Source organism: Alexandromys fortis, unplaced genomic scaffold, assembly GCF_014885135.2.
Source record: "Alexandromys fortis isolate MF-2015 unplaced genomic scaffold, M_Fortis_MF-2015_v1.1 scaffold_104, whole genome shotgun sequence".
Lineage (NCBI taxonomy): Eukaryota > Metazoa > Chordata > Mammalia > Rodentia > Cricetidae > Alexandromys > Alexandromys fortis.
In genome coordinates this window covers 5,791,259-5,803,829 of record NW_026068000.1, presented here as the reverse complement: position 1 = coordinate 5,803,829, position 12,571 = coordinate 5,791,259, and the positions used below count along the sequence as shown (strand labels likewise).

General features: G+C 45.0%; 1 protein-coding gene across 3 annotated transcripts in view; it reads right to left on the bottom strand.

Annotated features, from left to right (window-relative positions):
• The window catches only part of Npc1 (NPC intracellular cholesterol transporter 1), a 44,850-nt gene that overhangs the window by 20,458 nt on the left and 11,821 nt on the right, over positions 1-12,571 (bottom strand). For 2 of the 3 annotated variants that reach the window (XM_050160737.1, XM_050160738.1), the window contains exons 3-8: positions 12,019-12,125; positions 7,999-8,174; positions 4,640-4,807; positions 3,783-4,032; positions 1,510-1,583; positions 800-1,170 (exon numbers count right to left, since the gene is read on the bottom strand). In XM_050160737.1, the coding sequence (XP_050016694.1) occupies positions 800-1,170; positions 1,510-1,583; positions 3,783-4,032; positions 4,640-4,807; positions 7,999-8,174; positions 12,019-12,125 (1,146 nt within the window). Of the gene's footprint in view, positions 1-799; positions 1,171-1,509; positions 1,584-3,782; positions 4,033-4,639; positions 4,808-7,998; positions 8,175-9,800; positions 10,897-12,018; positions 12,126-12,571 lie in introns of those variants that run through there. The other variant, XM_050160739.1, reaches the window with a different exon arrangement.

Sequence of the window (12,571 nt, the reverse complement as noted above, 5' to 3'; positions counted from 1 at the left end):
ACCAAGGCACCAGTCCTGAAGCAAATTCTTGGTCTTCTGACATTTGTCTCTTGCCAAAATATACCACTTCCTGCCTTGTTCTGCCTTGTGGTCATTTATGTATACATGCACATTTTCTAATAGAAGATGTTATTCGAGAAGACAACTTCAATTAAGGAATTGCCTAGACCAGATTGGCCTATGGGCATATCAGCAGGAGACTGCCTTTAACTGTTAAGTGATGTCGGATGGCCTAGCCCACTATGGGTAGCACCATTCCCCAGGCAGGTGGTCCTGACCTTTAACTGTTAAGTGATGTTGGATGGCCTAGCCCACTATGGGCAGCACCATTCCCCAGGCAGGTGGTCCTGACTTTTAACTGTTAAGTGATGTTGGATGGCCTAGCCCACTATGGGCAGCGCCATTCCCCAGGCAGGTGGTCCTGACTTTTAACTGTTAAGTGATGTCGGATGGCTTAGCCCACTATGGGCAGCACCATTCCCCAGGCAGGTGGTCCTGACCTTTGTAAGAAATCTAGGCGAGCATGAGCCTGCCTGACAAACAGCAAGCAGCATCCTCCACGGTTCCCACGGCATTTCTTTGGCTGTGAAGTGAGTTCCCTAACTGGAACAGCTGTGTGGGACAGCAAGCAGGCTGCCTTCAAATTCCTGGCATTCCTGCTTTAGGGATGAACTGTGTGATCTGTAAGCCATGTAACCCCTTTCTTTCCTGTGCACCTTTGGCTCAGGGTATCAATCACAGCAACAGGACAGGCACTGCAGCTTCCCTGCATCAATGGTGACTGCAAATGGCAGGTTACCTGGTGCAGAATCTCTTTGTCCAACGGAGGCCCAAAGGGCACATCGGATCCTGAAGGGTACGGCTCATAGATATGGACACTGGTGTTGGGGGCCTGGATAATAAGCTGCTCCATGCGAAAGAAAGGCCCAAAGTGCTTATCAAAGTACTCCTTCTCCATGCGGGCCCGACTGTGAGGGGCTGACCAGAGCTCCACAGGATTGGTGGTGACCCGGACAAACACCAGCCCAGAAGAGCATGCAGCGATGAAGACCAATGAGAAGAAAATGACGCAAGTGGGATTTCGGACACAGAAAGCTCCCCACTTTGTGAACATGCGCCTCAGACAGCCATCGAATGCTGCGCCAAGTGGGTCACAGCATGAGGCCTCCCCTGGAAGAGTGAGAGGAAAGGAGGAAGGAGGTCACTAGTGAAGCTATCCCAAAGGGAAACGGTCCCACAGCTGCCCCGTGCCTGCCTCTCTCTCAGTGAAGACGCGCTTCTTGGGGTCTTGCTCAGGACCCTCCACTGACTTTGCTGCACTCAACTCTGCCCTCAGGGCTTCTGTGGCTCTTTCCTTAGTCCACAATTACATCATCGCTAGTCTTACCTGGTTCTGAGGTGCCACGCTGAGGCTGCCGTGTCCTCAGCACTAGCACACTGCTTCACATAAGAGCAAGGCTCTCGGGCCACTAGAATCCCATCCCATCCTTGACCTATACACAGACTTACCCGAGTCACTGGTGTTCACAGAGAAGGCTATATTGCTGTCGATGGGAGTGTACTCAGACACAAAATACCGCCTTCTGGAAGAGAAGCATGGAGGTGGTATTAGTACACTTGCTCCCAGGTCACTTGCTCCCTGTCAGCATTCTCAGTCTAGGCTTGGTGTGGGAGGTCCTTCTGTCTGTGTTGCTTTTATTGGTTACTGAATAAAGAAGCTGCTTTCAGCCAATGGCTTAACAGAATATAGCCAGGTTGGAAGAGATATACAGAGAGAGAGTAGGCGGAGTCAGGGAGTCACAAAGGAGCTGCCAGAGGAGAAAGACACAAGCTGTGTCAGTAGGAACCTTGCTGGTAGGCCACGAGCCTCATGGTAAAATATAATAGAAATGGGTAAATTTAAGAGATAAGAGTGAGCTAGATATGCATGAGCTAACAGGCCAAGCAGTGGTTTAATTAATACAGTTGCTGTGTGGTTATTTAGAGTCTGGGCGGCAGGGAAAGAACAAGTGGGCGCCTACAGCATGGGCTCACCAGCCTCCGATAAGACTGAGGAAGGTAATAAAATGACAAAGGTACTTTCATACTGGAACCCACAGGTGTCGCTTTTAGGTCCTCTAGAACGTATTTCCAGGAGCAATAAGCACCCCTAGAGTCCAGACCACGGCTCCTCAACACCATTCCCTAACAAAAGGGACCAGAAACTCCTTGGTGAGGAGGATGATTTCAGGCCTAGGGCAGGGAAAGTATCCAGTGAGCCTAGGGGTGGAGCACGTCAAACGAGCACAGGAGCTAACGGGAGGGAACTCCAATGCCCAGATATTAGATACAGTCTACAGAACGAATAAATCTAAAAGGTGCACCACTGAGTGAGTGCGCGAAGAAAGGGAGAGAGAGTAACCTATAATCACCATGGGGCAACGCCATCGATTCAAAGGACCCATCAGTGGACTGCGAGGGCTGGTTAGAGGAGAAACAGTGTTAGCAATCTTTGAGTAGCTCCTCCTTCTAAGAAAGGCACAGTAGAAAGCAGTAACTACATAATCCAGGCAAACCTCCGTGGCAATGAAACCCACGAACACCAGACTCCCTGCCAAGGTGCACCCAGAAACATGACCACATCTGCAGTGCTCTTATCCACACACAACCTCAATGCAACGCCAAGCAAGCACCGCATGCTGGCAACGGAAAGACAAGACCAATACCTATCAAGAGTGTCTTGGAATGGAGAAAATTAATAAAACTAAAACATGAATGTACTGAGGGGCCCTTGAAGCAAACAGTGAGCATGACCTCAGCAACACTGGTGAAAAAGTCTGTGGTTTAGCTGAGAACATTATGATAATGCCAATTTTGGATTCTGAACATTGCCTATGAATTCTGTAAGCTGTAATGTTACAGGAAGCTCAGAATACACACAAAAATTTTGCTACTACTTCAGCATTTAGATGAGTTTAAAATTATTTTATTTTACAATAAAACTACTAAAAAATGTATTGTCTTGGAGCTGGGCAGTGGTGGTGGACACCTTTAATCCCAGGACTTGGGAGGCAGAGGCAGGCAGATCTCTGTGGGTTCGAGGCCAGTCTGGTCTACAAGAGCTAGTTCCAGGACAGGCTCCAAAGCTACAGAGAAATCCTGTCTCGAAAAAAATTTAAAAAAAAAAACAAAAACCAAACAAAACAAAAAACCCAACCAACCAAACAAAAAAGTGTTGTCTCAGGTTAAGTGGATAGTTTAATCTGCAAAATGCCTGCCATGGCAGCACATGTTAGTAAACCCAGCACTAGGTGGCAGATACAGGTGGACCCCTGGGGCTTGCTGGCCAGTCATAACTGGTAAGCTCTAGGCCATGACAGACCTTGATCCAAAAATCAAAGTAGAGGGCAACTGAGCAAAACTGACCCTAACACACACACGTGTGCACATGTGTGTGCACATATGGCAACACACAAATATACCGCTGTAAAGCAAGATGCAAACATATGTAGTACTTCAAGTGACTATGTCCAGTCAGATGTGGCTCACACAGACTGCCTGTGGTACTGTGTCTTAAATCACACATCATCCTGAGTAAATCAGTAAAACTAACTTCAAGTGTTTAAATATCTAAACAAAACCAAACTATACACTAGCTTCAGAGAATAAGCCAACCAGGGGATGGTATCCATATATGCATTTACTTCCTGCCTGAATTAATTAATGTCAACCATAAGCTAAGAAACCACGTGGGCAATTTTGATCTTCTTGTCTTGAAGAAAAAAGCAAATCAACCAGCTTACCTGTGGCACCACACTGCCAAAAGTCCTCCAAAAAATACAAGCAGAAATGCCATGTAGGTGATCCACATGATGACACACATGGCATCCAAGCCCAAGATCTTCCAGGGGACGGCAGGCGGTGGAGGTTCCGGCTTGGGGCCGCAGACAATGGCGCAGTCCTGGCAGCTACATGGCCCTGTGATCTCATCTACAGACTCGTTGCAGCCTTTGGTGGCATTTCTCATGGGCTCCATCTTAAGGATAGGAAGGTCTACAAGAAGAAATCATGCTGAATTAGGCTCTCCTGAGACTACATTCTAAGTTTCGTGTTTGATTATATTAACCCAACGGGAAGCACACGGGAACACAGTGTGGCACAGCTGGGGACTAAGAACGGAAGAGCCACGCTGTTATCATTCGCTAGGCTTTGGGGGTGGGATGGGGTGGGCACTGACAGGGTTCTGCTGCCGGCTTCAGAGTGCTGCCCTGGTTTTGTGCTGGAGCCTGAGGACTCCCAGGCAAGCGCTCTCAGCTAGGCTATGTCCCTTAGGATACACTGTGATGTTAACAACCCTGTGCACAGCATGTGCCCTGATCTCTCGTGGACCAGTCACGTAGGGAAGGGTCCTCTGCGCAGCTGGGCAGCAAATACTTCTCGGCCTTTAGAAAACACGCACCATGCACACACACATGCTGGCTCATTCTTTTAGTTACAGTATCAATCCCTAAAAGCAACTCCTTTTCTTACCCAGCCCTCCTAAGTTAACCAGACAAGACGAATCTCCTACTTGTATCTCTGAATTTATCTCTCTATAGCTGACTGACTCCTGGGTTTTACAAAACTGTCACTACAGCAAGCTCGAGAGCTGCCATCCTACCTGAAAAGATGGGGGTGATGGTGAATGGTGCCTGCCCATTGTCTTTATTGAACATGTACTCGATCCAGTTGGTGGCATTGCAGGCACTGGCATCCCTTCCACACAGGAGCCCTAAGGCCTTCTGGTTACTTGACGGGGCCTCCACATCACGGCAGGCATTGTACATTGCTAGAAGAATCCCAAAGGAAAAGATGGAGACATTATGTTTGCTCTGACTCTCCACTCAAGATCTAACTGAAGGCCTCCGGAACGAGATGCACGGTGACACACAGCAGCCAGTGGTGAGAGCCCGGGACACTGCGAGGCAGGAGGGAAGGAGACTGTCTCTAAACTGACCCATTAAACCCGGCAGCGTGGCAGGCCTGACTCCAAGTGAACTGAAGAACCAGGAAAGGGAAACGGCATTCCAACTGCTCTCCCAGTAGCTTCGAGAAATCCCACCCCCGTTATAGAGGGGCTCCCTAGAATCGGGGGACAAAGTCCCACTTCCGTTATAGAGGGGCTCCCTAAGAGTCGGGGGACAGAGTCCCACTTCCGTTATAGAGGGGCTCCCTAAGAGTCAGGAGTGGAAACCTGGCAGCAAAGAAAATTTTCGATTGTAAGTGCTGGCGAGTTTTGTTTGGAGCTCTCAATCCTCCTGTTTCATCCTCTAGGAGTGGTTCTCAATCCTGCAGCCTGAGTCCCCTTTGGGGGTCACATATCAGATATTTACACTATGATTCATAACTAACAAAATAACAGTTATCAAGTAGCAATGTTAAGTTATGGTTGGGATCTCTACAACAGGAGGAACTGTATTAAAGGGTCGCTGCATTAGGGAGGTTGAGAACACTGGCCTGGAGTGTGGGATTACAGCATTACCACATCCACCTTTAAGATATTTGTTTGTGACTCTTAACAGTTTTTGAAGCTACGGCTAAGTTGAGGGCAGCAAGGACGCCAACATGAACAAGACATAATGCTATACGTCTAAGAGAGAGAAAATGATACAATGTGAATAAGACATATTGCTATACATCCAAGAGAGAGAAAATGATACAATGTGAACAAGACATATTGCTATACATCCAAGAGAGAGAAAATGACACAATCCATTGTTCTTACAACACAAACAAGTTAAACCAACAAAATCACAAAACCACTGTGATCCAGGCTCACTGGTGTGTGCCTCTCATTCAAGATAGAGGCAGAAGAGTTCAAGGCCAACCTTCGTGGGTGTCTCAAAATCTCCCAAATAACAAACTCAGCCTCACAAGAAGCTGCCAAATTGTTTTCAAACACACTTGTATTATTTAAGATCCCCATGCAGGTCAGCTTCCCCAGCATCCCCTGCAGTCATGCTAATGTGAACTTCCCTGGTAGCATGCCCTTGGGCACCTTCTCATAGATTTTCACACATTCTTTGGTGAAGTATCTGTTCAGAATTTTTGGCCATTTTAAAATTCACAGTTTACATTTACTTTTGTATAGAGTTTTTTAAAAGATGTATTTATTATGTATACAATATTGCCTGCATGCATGCCTGCAGGCCAGAAGAGGGAATAAATCCCATTTCAGGTGGTTGTGAGCCACAATGTCATCGCTGGGAATTGAACTCAGGACCTCTGAAGAGCAGTCAGTGCTCTTAACCTCTGAGCCATCTCTCTGGCCCCTTGTAAAGAGTTTTGTATGCTCGAGGTGACAGTTCTCCACCAGTCTGTGCCTTATCTTTCATGCTCTGATGTTTGTCCTTTACTGCATCAATGATGCTCTTTTCTGGGTCTCTGTTCACACACATTTCTTGTTTCTGTAGGGAGAGTCTACCTGCTTACACATATTCATGGTTTCTGTGTGTGTGTGTGTGTGTGTGTGTGTGTGTGTGTGTGCATTCTCTTTCTGGCTCTCTCTCTCAACGTGGGATTCCCCTCGGTATGCCTTATTACCACTGGTTAATAAAGAAGCTGCTTTGGCCTATGGCAGGACAGAATAGAGCTAGGCAGGAGAATTAATCTGAATGCAAGGAGAAAAAAGGCAGGGTCAGAGAGACGCCATATAGTTGCCCATGTAGAAAGATGCTGGAAACTTAATGGTAGGTCAGAGTCTCATGGTTTATGTAGGGGTCTCCCTGCTCACACGTGTTCACGGTTTCTGTGGGGTCTCCCTGCTCACACGTGTTCACGGTTTCTGTGGGGTCTCCCTGCTCACACGTGTTCACGGTTTCTGTGGGGTCTCCCTGCTCACACGTGCTCACGGTTTCTGTAGGGAGGGCTTTGGCATGCAGACTCCCTGAGGTAAAGGTGTGTTTATCTTCAGCTTCACTGGGTATTGTGAAATTGTTTTTCTAATGGTTTCAAGCATTTGCAGCAGCAGTGAGGGCCAGGCTATTGGCATCCCTCTTGCTTCATGTCCTCACAAAGAGCTGGAACTGACAAACTTGATTTGTGCCAATCTGATAAGGCATGAAGAATGAACTGTTTCCCTCTGGATTTTAGGGATGGCTCTGGACACTACACACTTGTGATTTTTGCATTTATTCTTTTGTCTAGAAATATTTTCTTAAAGTCATAAAAAATCCTATGTTTATTTGTACAAGCTTTTAAGTACTTTTAATTTACACAACTTTTCATACATATTAAAATATAGATGAATATGTCAGTTTTACAGCCCCATTTACCAACAACCCGTCTCTTCTCGTAATGATTTATAATGACACAGTTATTATGTATCAATTCTACACATACAGTTCTGTCTCTGGTCAGAATCCTCTCTAGTTGGGCTATTACTTCACATCTTTTGGAAGAGTTCATCCTACCGTTTTTAATACTTTTGTGAACGGGACCTTTTCCCTATTAAGCAATTTAAAAATTCTGTTTGTTTTTTGGTGTTTTGAGACTTAGTGTATGTAGTCCACGTTGACCTCTGTTTCATGGTCCTGCCTCAGCCCTCTAAGTGTTAAGAGTACAGGTGGTATGGCACGACCAAACCTGGCTGGGTTGCTTTTTGAACTTGGCTGAGCTTCTTGGTCCTAGTATATTTAAACAATATTTATTAAATTCGGAAATAGAGTTACGTATCATCATGACATTTTCAAACAAAGCCATCTGATATGGGTGCTGGGAACTGAACTACAGTCCTCTGAAAGAGCAGTATATGCTCTTACTGCTGAGTTATCCTCCTCCAACCCCTGAATTAGAGAATTTTAAAACAAATAATTTAAAGATATTGTTTTAATGATTATAGCTCAAGTCTCAGCATATAGCAAAACAATGACAATGTACTAAAAACTAACTTTCCACAGCTCCCTGGATGACAACAAGCGCATAGCCCAGCCCGGCGCCTGACACCAGCGTTTGAAAAGGAATTTTAGTTACTTTACTTACCATTCGCAAAGCTCTGTCCAACATAGTACTCCAATTCCTTTACATTTGTTTTATTCTCCTGGGTCTTAGGATCGATGTAATCATCAGTGGCTGTCACGTTCAGAAACTGGCTCTGGTGAGGGCTACACGTTAGCTCACAAAACAGGGTCATTAGGTTATAAAAACACGACGGACATCTAACAAAAAAGCAGATTATGTTTTATGGCTTCAGATAGAATAGCAAAAATGGAAGGTAAAATATTTATAAAATATTTAAAATTTATTTTAAAGAGACAAATAAGTGTCATGAAAAAAAATAGACTCAGGAAAATTTTAACCCTCTTCCCAGACCCACAAATTCTTTATATGCATTGGTGTTTTGTCTGCATGTCTGTCTGTGTGAGGATGTCAGAACCTCTGGAACTGGAGTCACAGACAGTTGTAAGCTGCTATATGGGTGATGGGAATTGAACCCGAGTCCTTTGGAAGAGCAGCCAGTGTTCTTAACCACCGAGCCATCTCTCCAATCCCTAAACTCACAAATGCTTGGAACCTTATAGTAACAAAGAAATGGCTTTTAAAATTGCCCTCTTATTACATTAGCTTATTCAGAAGTAATTTCAAAAAAGGGAGGAAAAAGAGGCTTTTCTGAATTCTGTGCTTTGTAATTTAGAGATACCTATCTTTATACCAAAGATGTCACATTTCTGATGAAGAGAATGAGGGGTATCAGATGGGTGTGTGTATGTGGACTGTACGTGGGGTATTTGTGTGTGTGTGTGTGTGTGTGTGTGTAGGACCATTATAGGATTTATCTTTCTTCACTTTACTGAAAGGTTTTCTTCATAGGAGGACCCTTCCCCACTGCAACCAAGTTCTGAAGATTAAAAAGAGCCAGGGTCAGAGGCTGGTATAGGAAAGGAAAAACTCAGAGAAGCATCATGGCGGTGCCTACTGTGCACCTGCAGTGATGCTTGGGTTTCTATGAGACCACAGCTGACTCTGGTCCTGCAGGTTCAAAGTTCAAGTTCCTAATGAGTCACCTCACTGTTCCGTGGAATTCTAGAAACAGGGCACCTCGTCTGATATGCATGACTCTTTTTCAGACCGTGACTGTGAGTAGGGTTGTCTGAATGAGTGCTATATGCTCTTAACTTCTCCAGCCCCTAATTAGACTTGAAAACAAATATTTACAGAAGCAGTGAGAGTCACAGGGCACCAGTGCAGCAGTCTAGTCACAGGGCACCAGTGCAGCACCCTAGACACAGGGCACCAGTGCAGCACTCTGGCAGGAATGGCTTCTGGGATGCGTACTCATATCCAATATAAGTCTCCTCCATTTAATCTCCATGATTGTTGGTTTCAACAGCTGCACACAACTCCATGGTTGTTTCTCTTGTTACTGTAATGCGAGCTTGACCCTCTGATCACATGGGCGACCTGACTCCAGCAGATGCTCTCATCTGTGGTCCATCAGTAAAGTGCATACTAAAATAAATGGGCTTTGATAAGTGGCAAGGCCTCTGATCTGGCGCCATCAATGTCCAGAGCCTAGAGTGGCCTGAGGAGACGCCTCATTTTTGACCTATTGCACATTCTGTGATTCCGGGAGAACAATTTAGCAACGGTTTTCCACTCTGCACTGCCCACTTCTCCTGAGCTGAAGCAGGGTAGGGTCCTCATCTTCATCCTAACCTCCTTCACTAGGCTGCTGAAGTCTAGATAATTTAAAGACAACACCATCTGTTGAAAACAGCTAGACAGGCTTAAGGAAACCTATTCTACAATCCTTCTGGACTCCAACAACACTAGCACAAGCTTACCATTGACATAGCCCAGATTTACTGAGGAGCTTATGCAAGCACAGCCGTTTCAGCCGAGCTGCCAAGCTTGAGAACCTGCGTTTACTCCTCAGGACCCACAGGATGGAAGGAGTTACCCGACCGCCGCAAGCTGTCTTCTGCTCCTGTGCACCGTGGACACACGTTAAATAACCGCCTTCAAAGCTCAGAAAGAGGACGGGCAAAGCAGTGCAGCAACAAGTGAGAAACAACCTGGGGAAGCACAGAGGTGAGGGCCGGGGTCCTGAGGAGGACACCATGTAAAAGCTCCACTCCTCTACATGTTGATGTCCAGTTATGCCAGCACCACTTGGTAAATATGCTTTCTTTTCTCCGTTTGATATTTTTTGCTTCTTTGTCAAAAATCAGGCATTCATAGGTATGTGGATTAATATCCGGGTCTTCGATTCAGTTCCATTGGTCCTCCTGTCTGTTCTTATGCCAATACCAGGCTGTTTTCAGTACTGTAGCTCTGTAGAAGAGTTTGAAGTCAGGGCCTGTGATGCCTCCAGAAGTTCTTTTATCGTACAGGATTGTTTTGGCTATCCTGGGTTTTTTGCTTTTCCATATGAAGTTGAGTACTGTTCTTTCAAGGTCTGTGAATTTTGCTGGGATTTTGATGGGCATTGCATTGAATTGTAGATTGCTTTTGGCAAGATCGCCATTTTTACTATGTTAATTCTACCTACCCAAGAACATGAGAGATCTTTCCACTTTCTGGTGTCTTCTTCAATTCCATTTCTATCACCATGCACAAAACTCAAGTACAAATGGATCAAAGACCTCAACATAAAGCCAGCTACACTAAACCTTACAAAAGAGAAAGTGGGAAGTATACTTGAACGCACTGGCACAGGGAACCACTTCCTAAATATAACCCCAGTAGCACAGACACTGAGAGAAACAATTAATAAATGAAATCTCCTGAAACTGAAAAGCTTCTGTAAAGCAAAGGACACGGTCAACAAGACAAAACGACAGCCTACAGAATGGGAAAAGATCTTCACTAACCCCACATCAGATAGAAGTCTGATTGCCAAAATATACAAAGAACTCAAGAAATTGGTCATCAAAAGAACAAATAATCCAATAAAAACAAAATGGAGTATAGACCTAAAAATAGAGGAATCTAAAATGCCCGAATGAGACTTAAGAAATGCTCAACATCCTTAGTTATCAGAGAAATGCAAATCAAAACAATTCTGAGGTTCCATCTTACACATGTAAAAGTGGCCAAGATCAAAAACACTGATGACAACTTATGTTGGAGAGGTCGTGGGGAAAAAGGAACACTTCTGTACTGCTGGTGGAAATGCAAGGTGGTACAAGCCCTTTGGATGTCAGTGTGGCGATGTCTCAGAAAATTAGGAAACAACCTTCCTCAAGACCCAGTAATACCACTTTTAGGTATATATTCAAAGGATGCTTAATCGTGCCACAAGGACATGTGCTCAACTATGTTCATAGGAGCATTGTTTGTCATAGCCAGAACCTGGAAACAACCTAAATGTCCCTCAACTGAAGAATGGATAAGGAAAATGTGGTACATTTACACAATGGAGTACTACACAGCAGAAAAAAATAATGACATCTTGAATTTTTCAGGCAAATGGATAGAGCTAGAAAACATCATTTTGAGTGAGGTAACCCAGACCCAGAAAGACAATTATCACATGTACTCACTCATAGGTGGTTTTTAAACATAAAGCAAAGAAAACCAGCCCACAAATCACAATCCCAGAGAACTTAGACAACAATACAGACCCTAAGAGAGACTTAAATAGATATAATCTACATGGGAAGTAGAAAAAGACAAGATCTACTGAGTAAATTGGTAGTGTGGGGACTTTGCTGGAGGGTTGAAGAGGAGGGGAGAGACAGGGAAGGGAGCAGAGAAAAATGTAGAGCTCAATAAAAATCAATAATAATAAAAAAAAGATAACAACAACAACAAAAAGCTCCACTCTTAAAGGCCACAGGTCCCTGTGCAGTCCTCTTGGGGCCAGAACAGCTCAAAGGAAACCGAGTGAAACTCTAAATACAACTAGGAGAACTGAGTGTACCATGTGACTTTCTTTCCTTCCGACAGGCCATGAGCGCCTTCTCCGAGTACAACAGAGCAAATGTCTGGTCTGTAAAAGCAGGCCAGAGTGGTACTGTGTCTCGAAGCCCATCGGCTGTTTGCCAATGGTCAGCCTACCTGGACAGAAACTGAAGGGGCAGCTGCAGGTTGCTCTTCAGTGTCCGAAGCTGTTGAATGTCACAGCAGAGACTGACATTGTCGAAGAAGAATCCTGGACAGAGCTCCTGTGAGGAGAGAGCCTCAGTCAGTGCGGGCGATGCGGGCAATGAGCCGTCACGCATGCTGGTCACACAGTTCTGGCAAAACCCTCTTAAAAGGCCAGAATGTGGGGATTCACAAGCAGTTGGAGACAGCTGTATTCATTTTTCCTTCCTTTACTGCTTTGCTTTACAAGTTAACCCATTCCAGTCCAGCCACACTGCTACACCCTCTCCACCCCACAGTCAAATCTTAGACTAAGTCTGAAGAAAGAAGAAAGGTGGGTAGAAGATCTAGTGCCACGCTGGATTATTTATGACTTCAAAGCCAGTCTTTTCAGCTTGATTTTTTCCCCAGTATTTTTTATCACAGGCCTAAGAATCACATTAACGAAAAGCAGAGTCCTGGGAGGCAGTAGGAATTTACAGGCCTGCAGAGGAACAGAAAACAGCTAAAATGGGGGAAGAGAATT